This window comes from Ranitomeya variabilis, chromosome 4 (genome assembly GCF_051348905.1).
Source record: "Ranitomeya variabilis isolate aRanVar5 chromosome 4, aRanVar5.hap1, whole genome shotgun sequence".
NCBI classification, from domain to species: Eukaryota; Metazoa; Chordata; class Amphibia; order Anura; family Dendrobatidae; genus Ranitomeya; species Ranitomeya variabilis.
Genome location: NC_135235.1, coordinates 567,167,954 through 567,185,664, shown reverse-complemented (window position 1 = coordinate 567,185,664; position 17,711 = coordinate 567,167,954). Strand labels below are relative to the sequence as shown.

Sequence of the window (17,711 nt, the reverse complement as noted above, 5' to 3'; positions counted from 1 at the left end):
ACAAGACCTCACATGACTCTGTGGACCAAAATATGGAAAAATTATAGCTGTCAAAATGTGGTAACGCAAAAAATATTTTTTTGCAATAAAAAGCGTCTTTCAGTGTGTGGCAGCTGCCAATCATAAAAATCCGCTAAAAAACCCGCTATAAAAGTAAATCAAACCCCCCTTCATCACCCCCTTAGTTAGGGAAAAATTAAAAAATTAAAAAAATGTATTTATTTCCATTTTCCCATTAGGGAAAGTCATTTTTATTTTCACGGCTCTGCGTTATAAACTGTAGTGAAACATTTGGGGGATCAAAGCTCTCACAACACATCTAGATGAGTTCCTTAGGGGGTCTACTTTCCAAAATGGTGTCACTTGTGCGGGGTTTCAATGTTTAGGCACATCAGTGGATCTCCAAACGCAACATGGCGTCCCATCTCAGTTCCTGTCAATTTTGCATTGAAAAGTCAAACAGCGCTCCTTCCCTTCCGAGCTCTCCCATGCGCCCAAACAGTGGTTTACCCCCACATATGGGGTATCAGCATACTCAGGACAAATTGTACAACAACTATTGGGGTCCAATTTCTTCTCTTACCCTTGGGAAAATAAAAAATTGGGGGCGAAAAGATCATTTTTGTGAAAAAATATGATTTTTTATTTTTACGGCTCTGAATTATAAACTTCTGTGAATCACTTAATGGGTCAAAGTGCTCACCACACATCTAGATAAGTTCCTTAGGGGGTCTACTTTCCAAAATGGTGTCACTTGTGGGGGGTTTCCATGTTTAGGCTCATCAGTGGCTCTCCAAACGCTACATGGCGTCCCATCTCAATTCCTGTCAATTTTGCATTGAAAAGCCAAATGGCGCTCCTTCGCTTCCGAGCTCTGCCATGCGCCGAAACAGTGGTTTACCCCCACATATGGGGTATCGGCATACTCAGGACAAATTATACAACAACTTTTGGGGTCCATTTTCTCCTGTTACCCTTGGTAAAATAAAATAATTTGGAGCTGAAGTAAATTTTTTGTGAAAAAAAGTTAAATGTTCATTTTTATTTAAACATTCCAAAAATTCCTGTGAAACACCTTGAAGGGTTAATAAACTTCTTGAATGTGGTTTTGAGCACCTTGAGGGGTGCAGTTTTTAGAATGGTGTCACACTTGGTTATTTTCTATCATATAGACCTCTCAAAATGACTTCAAATGAGATGTGGTCCCTAAAAAAAAATGGCGTTGTAAAAATGAGAAATTGCTGGTCAAACTTCCAAAATTGTGCTGATGTAAAGTAGACATGTGGGCAATGTTACTTATTAAGTATTTTGTGTGACATATCTCTGAGATTTAATTGCATAAAAATTCAAAGTTGGAAAATTGCGAAATTTTCTAAATTTTCGACAAATTTCTGATTTTTTTCACAAATAAACGCAGGTAATATCAAAGAAATGTTACCACTATCATGAAGTACAATATGTCACGAGAAAACAATGTCAGAATCACCGGGATCCGTTGAAGCGTTCCAGAGTTATAACCTCATAAAGGGACAGTGGTCAGAATTGTAAAAATTGGCCTGGTCATTAACGTGCAAACCACCCTTGGGGGTAAAGGGGTTAAAGGGGCTCTGTCAGTGCAGAATGACTGTTCAAGTCCTGCCGCTCGGTGCTTCATGGAGGTGCCAATCATGTACATTCACTTTCCCACCTGTTTGTATTCCATCATTCTCCACCCCTCCTTTCTAGTGTCTAATGTGATTGACAGCTCTGGCTTCATAGATGGATGGAAAACAAGCAAGTGGGAAGGTGTATATAAATGATTGGCCACCATGATAATCTGAGCGCTTCTGCTTGGTTTCAATAGTCATTCTGTGCTGACAGAGAGCCTTTAAAGAGGTGTCCAATACACATGAAAGATTTCTCTCAGACTCTAAACATTGTATATAATGCACCCGGCATTATATACATGTGACTATATATCAATATAATGTCGTCACGATCCTCCTCCAGTGCGGGTCCACTGTAGGATACAAGCAGCAGGCATCCCTCAGTGGACTAGTGTGAAACTACCCTAAAGGTATTATCCAGGGATTCTGTTACAGGGAATCTGTCACTGATTTCATGATGTCCTAACTAAGGGTAACAAACTAGTGACACATACCATAGCAAAATGTTGGGTCACTCAGTTGTACCAAAATGTTGTATTAGAAGCTCCAGCACATAATGTTGTGTCCTGAATTTTCAGGAGTTCCTGACTTTCTCTGTCCCCGTTGCTAATTCAGTTTTAAAAAAAAACAAAAAAACCCACAAACCTGTAAATCAGAGGTCGGGAGTAGAAAAAGCCGAGTGCTCAGGAACATCAGGACTCATCATTTGCTGCTGCCATAAACTTATTTTCCTAACGAAGTATATTACAAATATGATTAACATCTCTGTCCTTATATAAGAAAACGTTTATGGAAGCTGTAGAGTGGGCCACTAGAGTTAATTCTCCTGGTGGGCCCTAGGCACCCCAGTCCGACCCTGCCAACATAGCCTCCCAATGCGCAACATGATGCCCCCATAGCCTCTTCATGGACAGCATGACGTCCCCATAGCCTCCTCATGGGCTGCATGACACCCCCATAGCTTCCCCATGTGCAACATGACGCCCCCATAGCTTCCCTATGCGCAACATGATTCCCCCATAGCCTCCTCATGCGCAGCATGATTCCCCCATAGCCTCCTCATACGCTGCACGACACCCCTATAGCCTCTGTGTGTGCTGCACGACACCCCCATAGCCTCTGTATATGATGCATGACACCCCCATAGCCTCTGTATGTGCAGCAGTATGCCCCCATAGCCTCCCTATGTGCAGCAGGACGTCCCCATAGCCTCCCCATGAGCTACATGTCACCTCCATAGCCACACCATGTGCAGCATGACGCCTCCATAGCCTCCTCATGTGCAGTATGACACCCCCATAGCCTCCTCATATGAAGCATGACACCCCCACAGCCTCCCCATGTGAAGCATGACACCCCCCATACCCACACAAACAAACAAACGAAAAAAAAAAGAACAGGATGTACTCATGTCAGTCCCGTTCCCCGGCGCTCTGCTTCTCTCCCTCCCTCAAGTTCACTAACTCTCCACAGTACACTGCTGACGCAATGAAATGACATCATTGCATCAGCAGTTTCACAAGCTGATTGGTGGAAGAAGTGTCCGGAGGCCCTTCCTCCACCAAAGAAGTCAGTCCAGATGCCAGAGACAGCGAGCGAGCACGGTGCGGCCTGTGGACCTTTGGTTTCCAGCCCATCGGCTGTCTTGGTCCACGGTCCGGACTGAGACAGCTAGAGGGTCGGATGTGGCCCGCACTTTGCCAGGTCTTCTCTACTGGAATGTAACTACTGCATGGCTAGCGGAACGGTACTATACACTTTGTAAGATAAAAGTCATCACAGCAGGAGAATGAAAGCTGATACCAAAGAAAGTCATGTGCAAAATTGCTAATTCTCAGTCCAGAGCCTCTCACCTAGCCAAATCAGTTCTCATGCTTCGCACTGACGAGGGCCAACAGCCCGAAACACCGTGTCTGATTTGAGATACTGATTTGGCTTTTATCTTAAGTCATATTGCAAGACTCGTTAAAGGGTTGATTGTGACTTGTAGGATCGCTACTTCCAACAGGTGGCTCTATAGAGTTCAAGTCCTCTCGTTCTCTGAAGAGGCAATTTGCATATTAAATTTCCCAGAGGAGCATTACACGGCGAATAAGCCTCCTTACCTTCACACGCTAGAGCTGGTCACTCTCCACAAGAAGAAACCTTACCCCTTAGACCTCAGTCCAGAGCCTCTTACCTAGCCAAATCAGTTTGCATGCTTCGCACTGACGAGGGCCAACAGCCCGAAACACCGTGTCTGTGAATTGAGATACTTATTTGGCTTTTATCCTAAGTCATATTGTAAGACTCGTTAAAGGGTTGATTGTGACTTGTAGGATCGCTACTTCTAACAGGTGGCGCTATAGATTTCAAGTCCTCTTTTTCTCTGAAGAATCAATTTGCATGCTAGCTAAAGCAATTTAATAACACCTGTAACTTTTAACTTCATATACCTTATTTATCTACATTGCTTCAGTTATCTTATGCCTTGCAAATACCTTATTTTCACAAATTAATTATTTATGTTTTTTTTCAGGAACTTGATAAGAAAGATATAAGGAATGTGTCACTATTGTTGAACGTTATTTATAAGTTTTCCAAATGCATGACTTCCAGTCATGAAGAATGGCTCACAACAGCAATCAATCAGGGACTTGTTGAAAAGATAAGTGTTTTTATTTGTTTCCTGCTGAGCATTCTTTCTCAACCAAGGCAAACCTAGACAGTTATTTCTATAATACTAGTATGTCATTAATAAAATACATTACTTTGCTAAATTACTTTAATGGGAACCTGTCACCCCCAAAATGGAAGTTGAGCTAAGCCCACCGGCATCAGGGGCTTATCTTCAGCATTCTGGAATGCTGTAGATAAGCCCCCGATGTATCCTGAAAGATGAGAAAAAGAGGTTATATTATACTCACCCAGGGGCGTTCCCGCTGCGGTCTGGTCCGATGAGCATCGCGGTCCGGTCCAGGGCCTCCCATTTTCATAGGATGACGTCCTCTTCTTGTCTTCACGCTGCTGCTCAGGCGCAGGCGTACTTTGTCTGCCCTGTTAAGAGCAGAGCAAAGTACTGCATTTCGCAGGCACCGGGCCTCTCTGACCTTTCCCGGCGCCTGTGCACTGCAGTACTTTGCTCTGCCCTCATCAGGGCAGACAAAGCGCCGGAGCCGCAGTGTGAAGACTAGAAGAGGACGCCATCGTAAGAAGATGGGAGGCCCGGACCGGACCACGACGCTCATCGATGAGTATAATCTAACCTCTTTTTCTCATCTTTCAGATTACATCCGGGGCTTATCTACAGCATTACAGAATGCTGTAGATAAGCCCCTGATACCGGTGGGCTTAGGTCAACTTCCATTTTGGGGGTGACAGGTTCCCTTTAAAGGGTTATTCCCAAAATCATAATGCGGCCTTAGTTTTTATGCACGCAGTATTAGTCATGTGTGCTTAAACAACCTATTTTTAAATCTGTACAAATTTGCAGCTTTTGCCCCCCTAATCATGACCAACAGGGTTCTCTTTACCCTGTGTTTCCACTGGATTCATCCTCCAGTAGTTCTACTGCTATTGTTCTAGCATGTGCAAATGAACCCAAGAACCCTGTGTATTTAATATTGCATGCTATTCTGAAGATCCCCCTGATACCACCTGTATTTGCACCTATTGACCCTAATTCATGAAACACAGATGCAATTAATGACCCTGTCTAATAAAATATTTGACAGCTGGGTTATAGCACAACTCTGTTATGCTATATTGGAGATCGCATTGATATGAGCTGCATTAATGACCCTGTCTAATTCATGAAAAACAGATGTTATAGTATCTATGACCCTCTGTAATAAATCATCCCCCACACATTCTCATGGCATCCTCATTACCCTGACAGCCGTTTTGTAGCTGTTAAGATAGTCACTACTCAGACAGGCCGTGAACGCAGAAGAGTCAGACGTTTCGGGGTCAATATCAAGAGTATGTAGATAATCAAGGGAAAAGACGAAGGCGTAAGTCAGGTCACAGTCCAGGGTCAATAAGAAGAGATAGTGGATCAAAAGCCAAAGGACAAGACAAAGGGATAGTCAGAACACGGTCCAAAGGGTCAGGCAGCAGAATCAGGCTAACACTCACCAAGAAGCAAAAACTACGCCTGGCAGGGATCAGGGGCAGACAGTTCAGTTAAGTAGCTATGCGATCAGCAGAACACTGACCACCTGCAGAAAGTCCCGTATGTCCCAGTCACAGATTAGACAGCAGAGCTGTCAATCAAGGCACAGACAGCTCAGCAAGACGGTTTACACAGAACAGCATAGCAATCATTCGCTTAGCGGAGGAATCGTGACAGTACCCCCTCTTCTAGGAGGGCCACCGGACCCCCAGGTTTCCCAGGAAACCTGCAATGGAAGGCCCTGACCAGAAAATCGTCATTGACAGCTCGAGCAGGGACGCAATATCTCTCTTCCGGTCCGTAACCTCTCCAATGAATGAGGTACTGGAGGCAATTGCCGACTTTCCGGGAGTCAACATTCTGTTGAACCTCAAACTCCAAACTGTCATTGACAGAAACCGGTGGAGGTGGAGATGAAGGAACCAAAACGGAAGGTACAAACTCTTTTAGGCTTCTTTCACACTTCAGTTGTTTGGCATCAGTCTGCTCCGACATTGTGACGGATCCGTCAAAATTGTTGAGAAAACGGTTCTAACGGATCCGTTTTTTTTTACGGATCCGTTACACGGATGCGTCAAAAATCCGGATCTGTTAGAACCGTTGCAACAGTTTTTTTTACATCCGTTGGAACCGTTTTTTGACGGATCCATTTTTTAAAAACCGAGGATCTCAATGTGATTGGCTAATACAGAGTACTGGGAAATGTGACTGGCTACTGGAAACTACTGGGAAACTATATATACAGTGTATTTACACCACATCTTTGAAAGGTTGTAGAGAAAGTGGCAGAGATGGAAGGAGTACTGGCGAATATTGTGAAGATATGTGCGGATTTCACTTTTGAGGCTAATCGGTCTGTGTTGCTGGCTGCTGGCAGGGTCTGTCTTGCTGGCTGGCAATGTGTTCTCTCTCTGCTTCTTCTCTTCTTGATGGCACATTGAAGAGTGAAGCCCACCTGTCCTGTTTATATAGTTTTGGGGTTGTCTGGGAAAAGTATCTACTTTTTGGAGCATGCTCAATTGAAAAAGCGGATTGGGATTCGCCAAATGACGGATCGCGATGGGTCCGTCGCCCATAGGTGGCCATTCTAGGGAATGGCAGACGCGACGGATTCGTCGCGAACCGCCATTTCGGCGCAGACAAAAAACGTTGCAATGTCCGTCAATGTCTAGACGACGTCCACCAAATCTCGACGGATCCGTCACATGGCGGATGGAAAAATGGTGGATCCGCTATTTGACGAAAACGGCGGATTCAAACTGACGCCAAAAGACTGAAGTGTGAAAGAGGCCTTAGCAGTGATTTATGCAAAACATTTGGAATGCGAAAAGATGGAGGAAGTTTTAATCTGACAGCCACTGGGTTAACTACCTCCAAAATCTCAAATGGACGAATAAACTTAGGACCCATCTTGGCTGATGGCACTTTCAATTTAATATTTTTGGAAGAAAGCCAGACCTTATCACCAACCTTGAATATGGGACCCTGTTGTGAATTAGACTTTTTTGGCTCCCTCTTGTGGTCACTAGTGATATGACTCTGGGATTGTCTTTCCTCAGTTTGGCACCCACCTGGGTCGTTAGTCCAGGGGTGTTGCTATATAAACTTCCTGAATTCTCAGTCTGGTGCCTGGCATCGTTGTAATCAGTTCCTTTCTGTTTGCTCCTGTCTGCTGGTCCTGGATCTTGCAAAATTAAGCTAAGTCCTGCTTCTTTGTTTTTTGGTTTTTGCTTTGCTCTTATTTTTTGTCCAGCTTGTACTAAATGTGATTCCTGATTTTGCTGGAAGCTCTAGGGGGCTGGTATTCTCCCCCCGGGCCGTTAGACGGTTCGGGGGTTCTTGAATATCCAGCGTGGAAATTTTGATAGGGTTTTTGCTGACCGTATAAGTCATCTTACTATATTCTGCTATTAGTCAGTGGGCCTCTCTTTGCTAAATATCTAGTTCATTCTTACGTTTGTCTTTCCTTCTTACCTCACCGTTATTATTTGTTGGGGGCTTGTATCCAACTTTTGGGGTCTTTTCTCTGGAGGCAAGAAAGGTCTATCTTTTCCCTTCTAGGTTTAGTTAGTTCTCTGGCTGGCGCGAGACGTCTAGAACCAACGTAGGCACGTTCCCCGGCTGCTGCTATTTGTGGTGCTAGGATTAGATATACGGTCAGCCCAGTTACCACTGCCCTATGAGCTGGGTTTTTGTGTTTGCAGACTTGGTATTTACTTTTGAGACCCTCTGCCATTGGGGTCATAACAGGACCCCTTGAATGTTTCCTATCTGCTTTCCGTTTCTGGCAACACTGGGCCACCTCAATATTCCTCTGAACCTGTCACCAGACATCCCCTAGTTTTTGTATAGCAACCTCTACTCCCGAACATCCAGAACTCATCCTCGAGAATTCACCAAAATGAGAATGAAAACCATAATTACGAAAAAAAGCGAGGTTCCAGTAGACTGGTTAACCCGACTGTTAAAGGCGAATTCAGCAAGAGGTAAGAATGAGTACCACTCCTCCCGCTGAGCCGTGACAAAACACCTTAGAATTTACTCAAACGACTGATTTGTCCTTTCCGTCTGACCGTTGGTTTCAGAATGGTAAGCAAAGGAAAAAGACAGGTCAGTCTCTTACAAAACGCTCTCCAGAATTTAGAGACAAACTGCACCCCCCTATCAGATACAATGTTTAAAGGGATGCCATGCCATCTCACCACATGATTGATGAATAACCTGGAAAGCGTCTCAGCATTAGGTAACCCTGAAACGGAACAAAGTGAGCTTGTTTACTGAATCGGTCAACCACCACCCAAATAACAGCTTTCCCACTAGACAAAGGCAAATTAGTGATGAAATCCATGGACAAATGAGTCCACAGTCTTTCTGGAATAGGCAATGGAGCCAATTCCCGGCCGGCCAGTTATGACAAACTTTAGCGCGTGCACAAACCTCACAAGCGGATACTAAGCTTTCCATGTCATTAAGTACTGTGATGCAGTGACCGTTGTCACATGTGAGGGTCAGTGTATGTTCCCCCCAGGATGCACACGGAGGCGTATTGAGGCCATGGGAGTGCATTACAGTAACAGGCGCAGCTGTGATTGCAATGCAGAATAAAAGTGAGTATAGGTCTTGGGCAGGCTATTTGTCCAGGGCAGATTTAAGAAAACCTGCTGGGCTTTTATTTTTTAAACAGACTGCAGGATGGTAGTGGGACAGTCCGTTTCCTTTCTGGCTGGGTTTTCCATGTGGCCGAAGGCCACAGGTTGCTTGTAAAAAGCTCTGAAGCAGAGGGTTGGGTGTGTAAGAGTCAGTTTGGGTTTTGCACAAATGCAGAGCAGAAGGCTCTGCAGAGCTCCACCTGGGAGTCAACACAGGCAAGTGGAGCTGAAAGGCCTTGCACCCACAGCGTACACAGCTGTGCATTCGCCCATGGCAACTGATCTCGGAGGTGGACTGCAGTTTTATTGGCTGCAATCTGGAGAATATGGTTCCCGACTGTGATCCAGAGGATATTGTGTACTGTGTATTGCTGTGAGTTAAATATTAAAGAGACTTTTTGTTGGAACTTTCCTGGGTCACTGCCTCTCTATCACACTGCACCAACCCCGCTGCACTACAGCACGGATGGCCACCATAAAAGTATACATATAGCTTTCTGTGTAGCAGTGACCCCGAGGTGACCACTCAAGATAGTCATGAAACTCTTACAACAGACATAATCTGAGATACACAGGCACAAATAATTTAGATCCAGGAGTAGCAGAAAGAGCTAAAGACTGGGCTCGGCGAATCTCAGCTTCCAATTCTGAGGATACCATAGAAATTACTATACCCTGAGGATACAGGTAAGATATATATCTTGGTACCGTATTAGCCAGTGGATAGAAAAATATTTAGAATTGAGAGTCCTCAGTAGTTGATACCTTTTAAAGAGAACCTGCCACCCCCAAAATCGAAGGTGAGGTAAGCCCAACGGCATCAGGGGCTTATCTACAGCATTCTATAATGCTGTAGATAAGCCCCCATTGTATCCTGAAAGATGAGAAAAGGAGGTTAGATTATACTCTCCCAGGGACGGTCCCTTTTCTGTTCTGGTCTGATGGGTGTCGAGGTCCGGGGCCTCCCATCTTCTTACGATGACGTCTTCTTCTTGTCTTCACGCTGCAGCTCCGGCGCAGGCATACTTTTTCTGCCCTGTTGAGGGCAGCGCAAAGTGCTGCAGTGCTCAGGCGAAACTGACACCTGAGAGCAGCATTGTTGCATAGAACCTCAGATGACAATTGCAGGAACTCTGAACTATAATCTTCTGCGGTTATGCAGCTTCTCTGCGTCACGTTCATAATCTTAGCATCTGCGACCTGGACCCTATCATCCCTAAAGCGTCAAGAAAGGCGTCAACAGAAGAGCGTTCTAGGCTTAGTGGGGACAAAAAGAATGCCTAAGTCTGAGGACCCCCACACAATAGGGACATACTTATACCCACCCGCTGGGACTCATCCCAAGAAGACTGAGGTCGTAGAGTAAAAAATTATTTCCCCAATACCCTAAATTGATCCCCCCTAAAATCTGTCAGGAAGTGCCACAACTGGTTCGGGGAAAGTCAACCACTGTGGATAACGGAGCGCTTTGGGAACCATCCAGAGTACTAAACTGACCCTGCAGCTGGGACTGTGATGATTCTAGCCTCTGGTGATTCCTGGCCAGATCCTGAACCATCTGGGTCAGATTCATCACCTGATCACATAGTGCACGAACTGGGTCCATTGTTCAGGGCCTAACTTAATGTAATGCCAGTCACTACTCACAGACAGGCTGTGAGGCAGAAGAGTCAAACGATCCAGGGTCAATATCAAGAGTACGTAGATAACCAAGGGAAAAGATGAAGGCGTAAAGCAGGTTACAGTCCAGGGTCACTAAGAAGAGATAGCGGATCAAAAGACAAGACAAAGGGATAGTCAGAACACGGTCCAAAGGGTCAGGCAGCAGAATCAGGCTAACACCAAGAAGCACAAACTATGGCAGGGATCAGGGACAGTTCAGTTAAGTAGCTATGCGATCAGCAAAACACTGACCACCTGCAGAAAGTCCCGCACGTCTCAGTCACAGATTGGACTGTAGAGATGTCAATCAAGGCACTGACAGCCCAGCAAGCCCACCACAGTATTGGACATACAAAATGTCAATCAAGACACAGACAGTTTCCACAGAACAGCATAGCAATTATTCACTGAGCGGAGGAATCGTGACAGTAGCACAGCTCAACTATTCTATGCTTAGTTCTGCTGTGAATGCAGAAGAGAGTATAGTCATGCTCTGAGGATTCTCAGCGACCAGCAATGAAATTTGGAGTTTGAAAGTAATAAAGAATATTGGTTAAATAGTTGATCATAGTCATTCAATTGGCAAACTCATCCATAAAATTAAAAATTGCATATGTTGATAACTTTATCAGGCAACATAGAGGAGAGCAAATGGAAGGCATGTAGTTATAAGAAAAAGCACTGTGCTGATGGAAAATGTAATTTTAGCCGATAATATAGCCTCCAATTCAGCTCTGTGAAGCTTGATACACATCGGGGCAGAAGGAAATGTAAAAAAAATGTAAAGGTGCAAGAAAGAACCTTTTAGGTTAATAGTAGTGGTGGGCTATACCCTCTCCTCAGACATTCATTTTTTTTTCAGTTTTATAAAGGTGGTGCGAATGTCCCCCACCTTATGTTCACCATCTCAGGAGGACACACCATGTACACCACACTGTGTATCTCCCTGCGGACACCATATTATCACCTGTCACTCATACCCCACAACTGCTGTTGCAATGGAGTGCCGGTGTCCGGACAATTCATGAAATGCCACCGAAGGGGTGACCATGCAGACGAATAGGTGCATATATTCCCTACAAAATCCTCTCCATTTTCTGTGAGCTTGCTACAGACCGTTCCTTGGGGGTCTTTTACTTATTCCTCCAAGGCCATCTCTTTTCCTTGTCTGGTCCTATGGTTTACAGCCTCTTTGGCTGTATTCTAGACTTTATTCCAGCTTGTCTGTGACTCTTTTGTGTGGCTCTGGCACCTTTCTTGTGCCGCTCTACCCTGGTGCCTCCCTTTTCTTCGTTACCGTGACCTTTTATTGACTCCTGGCTATCTCCAAGAGAACAGCGCCACCTGATTTCCTTGCTAATGGAGGCCTTTGCTTTTTTTGCAGCTAGGCTGTAAATTTTGTTGTGCCTACAGGGTGGCTTGCTACCTCACTCTACCCTTTATCTAGCTCAAGGGGCTTTTTCTCCCCTCTAGAGCTTTTCTTGCTCTTAACATTTGGGAATGAGCTTATTTTCCTGGGTTTCTTTATAGGGTTCCAGACTGTCTGCATTTCTCTGCACACCCTTGCTGCCCCTCATGTAATGTTTTGGCATTCTTCCTTTCTGAAAGCCTCAAGAACCATCCCGATTGAAGACCCAGCTGCCTTCTTTTGCCAGCATTTAACAGCTCCTGCTCCTTTCCTGGAATGGTCAAGAGTCCTTTTGGACCTATTTTCATTTTTTTTCAGGCATCATGTTCTTTTCCCAGGAAGATTCTCCCAGCCCTGAGACAAATGTTTGCCATGCGGTCAGCCAGATTCCCTCTATAACCCAGTGTCTTAACACCCAGCCTGCCCAGGACCCTCAGGATCTGCCTTCAGTATCCCACCCAGATTGAAGGGGTCAGGTCTTTGATCCATGCTGTAAGTAATCTTATAAGTGATCAATCGGTCTTCCCCCCCCCCCATTCGTATCACCTTCTCGGATGATGTCTTCTCTCCCTCATGGAGATCTGTATGGCTCACATGGACGATGCCTGGATTATGGAGGTGGTATCTCTGGGCTGCAAAATTGAATTCACCTCTTTGCCCCCAAACAGGTTTTTTCATTTGTCCCCTCTCAAGGTTCGTATTTTTGCGCTTGTGTTCACATCACTTGAGCTAGAAGAATTCCTCTCTTCAGTAGACATAGACAACACTTTTATTCATATAGCCGTCACAGGCTCCAATCAGCGATTTCTTAACTTCTCTTCATTTCTAGTTTGTCGTACTACCCTTAGTACTGGCAGCCCTTGGGTCTTCAGTAAAGTGCTTGCTCTCCTGGTGGTGCTCCAGAAAGCCAGGTAGCAAGCATCCCTTCTCTAGACAATCTTTTGGAGAGTGCCCATTGTCCAGGGATAAGAATCTGTTTGGTCTTGAAATCACCTTGGATTCCTGTTTGGTTGGATCATCAACAGACAAAAGTCATCTCTGGTGCATAATTTTCTTTATCGATGCAGGTCAGGTTTTTTTTTCCACCAAAGAAGCTCTCCCTTCTATGAGCCAGAGTGTCTCTATTCCGGATGGAAACCTTGTGCTCCATCGTTTTTTTTATGATGTTCTGGGCAGGATGGTATTAGTTTTTCAGAAGGTATTCTTCTTTCATTCTCACGTAATCCTGCTACAACATCATTGTGTCTCTCTTAAACAAATCAGTAGACTTCTTGGATTGTCGCATTTGTTTTCCCATTGAAGTCTGCAAAGACCTTATTTCATTGTTGACAGCTCCTGCTCTGCTTTCTGGCCAATACTTCCCTTCCTTTTTATGGCAAATGGTGACGACTGATGCCTGTTTCTCGGGCTAGGTAGTGGTTTTAAACCATCATACCACTCTGGGTCTTCGGATGATTTACGCTTCTAGATCAACTTGCTTGAACTGAGAGCCATCTTTCTGGATTTTGCTCACAGGTCCCTCCTCCTCAGGGACCAACCACTTTGAGTGCAGATAGACAGCTCAACTGCGATGGCCTTCCTGAACCATCATGGGTGTACCAGGAGCCCCACACAAGAGCTCCATATTCCTGCTTTCTCTGCGCTTCACATTCAAGGCATGAAAATGGGACTGCTGACTTTCTCAGCCCAGAAACTCCAGATCTTGGAGAGTAGGTTCTCTTCTCAGAGCTCTTAAGCCAGCTGTGCCTTTCTTGGAGCACTCTCGACATGGACCACTTCTTGTCCTGTCCTAATCACAAGGTTCTTCCAACCTTTATCATCAGGTCCCTAGACCTGAGGGCTTTTGCAATGGCAGCGCTGCTCACTACATGGACAGAGTTTTATTTATTTATTTTACTCACTTATATAGCGCCAATATTCAAATTGCCTCTTCTGAGAAAAAGAGGACTTAAACTCTATAGCGCCACCTGTTGGAAGTAGCGATCCTACAAGTCACAATCAACCCTTTAACGAGTCGTTCAATATGACTTAGGAGAAACGCTACCCCTTAGACCCCTTATATAGCGCCATTAATTCCACAGCGCTTTACATACATTATCGGCACTGTCCCCATTGGGGCTCACAATCTAAATTAAATTCCCTATCAGTATGTGTTTGGAATGTGGGCGGTAACCGGAGAATCCGGAGGAAACCCATGCAAACATGGGGAGAACATACAAGCTCTCTGCATTGTCTCTTTCCTCCTCTGCTACTGTTTCTTCGCGTTATCAAGCGTCTCAAGAAAGAAAGCATTCGATGATCCTGATAACTCGAGTCTTGCCTCACCAAGCAGGGTAGTTCAACCTCATCCATCTGATTGCAGATTCTCCATTACCCCTCGCAGATTCTCCATTACTCCTCATAGATTCTCCATTATTCCTCCCTCCTCATCCTGACTTTTCACAAGGTCCTCTATTCCATCTCAGTTTACCTTCCTTTTGTTTAACTGCTTTGCTGGTGAAGCCAAGGTTCTGAAAGCCGAGTCTCTGTCTGACTTTTTGTGACTCTGTTGTTGAAACCAAGGTGAAGGTTTGAAAGCTGCAATGTGCCAAAGTTTACAACAGACCTAGAGGTCCTACTTTCGCTGGTGTGAACAGAGTGATTTCCATTAAATGGTTTTCTCCATTCCCAGGATTTGCTATTTCCATACTCACTGTATTCTGGTTTTCAGAAACAAGTTAAGACTTTGCTTCTAGGGGTAGCTCATTGTGCCTTTTCCTATAGGCATCCAGTAGAACCTTGGGACTTTAACCTTTATTCTGTCTGCGCATCAGGAGTTAATTTATTGAAAAGTGGCATTTCTGGTGATGATATTCTCCGGCCAGGTGTCTGCATTCACTGACCTTTCTTTCAGGGATCCCTTCCTTGTTTTCCTGCAGGACAAGATGGTCTTGCACCCCATGCCATCCTTTCTTCTACAAGGGATTTCTGCTTTCTACTTAGGACATAGTCCTCCCCTCCAGTTGTAGAAGCTTACAAGGCCCACAGAAATTCTCTGCCTTTTTGACTAACCGCTCCTGCTATAATGGCAGTCAGAGCTCCCTGACTGCCCTTGTAGAAGGAGCGGCCAGTCATCAGGCCTGTTTTTCTCAAGTATACAGTGCTACCACCTGTGTCTCTGTTCATATTCTACAAGATCTACTCTATAACTTCTGCTGCTCTTTTCATGGGATGCCAGATATTGTAGTACGATGTCTACTTGGTAGTCCACATGGTAAGCTGTTGTTTTTTGTCACCCAATGCTATTAACAAGACAATTGTTTTTTTGTACTTACAATATAATCCTGTTGAATATATTGGGGGACAGAGCTCCCATCCCTCGCTTTTCTTTTTCACGGTGTCAGTTCTGTTACTCTTGGCCTACAGTATGTGTTTTTCTTCCCTTTGACAGAAAACAACTAAAAAATAATATCAACTGTACCAGTTGATATTATTTTTTAGTTGTTTTCTGTTATGGAATTCTTACTAGTTTGTGTCTGAGGAGAGGGTCTAGCCTACCAGGGGGAACCAACACTTTTATTCACATAGCGTCAAGCCTCCTATTGGCAGGGTGTATACCCACTGTCCTGTCTCTCCCAATGTTTTCAACAAGAAAGGGATTTTACAGTAATGCAAAAATCCAATTTTATGTGGGACTTGTAATATATGCTAAGAATAGTCATGCAGATACTGTGCTTTGTAAAAAACAATGCAATTCTGGGAATATATCTTTTAATGTATCACTATTGCACTAAATTGATCAAATCTCTTGTTCTTTACATGGTAGCTTGGTATGAAAAAATCAGAAATATTCTGATATGCGCTGGAAGTTCAAGGAATGAAGCTTTACTTGTTTTGACAGAAGATTACTTTGATGCTGTCATGGTATGTTTACTTGCTGCATTGGATATGGAAACACATGCAGTTTGATGCAGCTTAATAGTGCATTCTTTGATCCACTGTTCGTAGTGTTTGATCCTCAAGCCACAAGCGGAAGTGTATTTTTTGGCTTTTCTCATATCCCAATGAGAAACCCATGTGAAAATAGTAGAAAATAGCAGAAATAAATGTTGGACATGTTATATTTAGAAAAAAATAAAGGACACACAAAAAAGTCTCCAAACAGCTAGAAATCCACTGCAAAACAAAAAAGCATTGTTTGTAATGTTGATATTTCTTTATTGACTTTATCTGGTTGCAGTATTTTTTAAATAAAGAAAAGTACTACAAAAAATCTTTTTTTTTCAACTTTCCATGCAAATGCAGTGATGAGTTTCGCTATGCCATGCTGAAAGGGTTTTAATGCACAGTCATGATGCCAGCGTCACTTCCTCCGGCGTGGCCAGATGTCCCTGTATTTAGGTGACACAAGTTGGCAGAAGTGATGTCAGTATCATTACCATGTGTTCCAAACTGAGAGGCATGTCGTGGTTTTGATGATGTGCTAGTGATGCTTCAGCTCCTTGTTAAAAATTGAAATGTATTCATATTAAAACATGCAAAATGCTCTTCAACCAAAAAACTTGATTAGACTTTGTAAAATTATAAATGATGGATTAATGTTAGGGGTGTTAAAACAGGCTAATTTCCTTGAGATCCAACATTTAATTCTTCCAATATTACTTGAATTACCTAAAATCTACAAACAAAAGGGTGTTCCCCTATGAGACCAATTGTCTCAGGAATACAGTAGGTTCTGCCAATGAACACCTTTTGTGAGTGGCTTGATTCAATATTGCAGCCATTGTTCCAACGGATTCCTGGTTATATTAAGGATTCGAAGGATATTCTTAATGTTTTGTCACAGAAAATTTGGTCATCTGAATATACCGTATATACTCGAGTATAAGCCGAGATTTTCAGCCCATTTTGTTAGGCTGAAAGTGCCCCTCTCGGCTTATACTCGAGTCTTTGTCCCAGGGGGTCGGAGGGGGAGCAGCAGGAGTGGCGGCTGTCACATCATACTCACCCCCACCTGATGCGTCTCTGCACGTCCCTGCTTCTCAGATGGTCTCTGGTGCCTGCAGCTCTTCCAGTGTTCAGCCGTCAAGTGGTGCCACTCATTAAAGTAATGAATATGCGCGCGACTCCACTCCCATAGGTGTGGAGCGCATATTCATTACTTTAATGAGCAATGGAATGGGGACAGGTGAATATCGCAAGTGCCGGGGGCCTGAGCCAGCATCGACTCTGTCACTCGGCGCCCAGCGATGAGAGGTGAGTATGTAATTTATTTTTTTTTTAAATCGCAGCAGCAGCATATGGGGCATACTATTTTATGGAGCATCTTATGGGGCTATCAACCATTATGGAGCAGCATATGGGGCATATTATGCTATGGAGCATCTTATGGGGTCATCAACCTTTATGGAGCAGCATATGGGGAATATTATGCTTTGGAGCATCTTATGGGGCCATCAACCTTTATGGAGCAGCATATGGGGCATATTATGCTATGGAGCATCTTATGGGGCCATCAACCTTTATGGAGCAGCATATGGGGCATATTATTCTATGGAGCATCTTATGGGGCCATCAACTATTATGGAGCATTATATGGGGCTTATTATTCTATGGAGCATCTTATGAGAACATCAACCTTTGTGCAGCATTATATGGGGCATATTATTCTATGGAGCATATTATGGGCCCATCATTAACCTTTGTGCAGCATT

General features: G+C 44.1%; 1 protein-coding gene across 2 annotated transcripts in view; it reads left to right on the top strand.

Moving 5' to 3' along the window:
• The window catches only part of SYCP2 (synaptonemal complex protein 2), a 551,324-nt gene that overhangs the window by 57,578 nt on the left and 476,035 nt on the right, over positions 1-17,711 (top strand). The window contains exons 4-5 of one of the 2 annotated variants that reach the window (XM_077252834.1): positions 4,165-4,295; positions 15,819-15,921. The exons of the other annotated variant lie outside the window; for it this stretch is intronic. Of the exons in view, the coding sequence (XP_077108949.1) occupies positions 4,165-4,295; positions 15,819-15,921 (234 nt within the window). The remainder of the gene's footprint in view (positions 1-4,164; positions 4,296-15,818; positions 15,922-17,711) is intronic. 2 annotated transcript variants of the gene reach the window in all.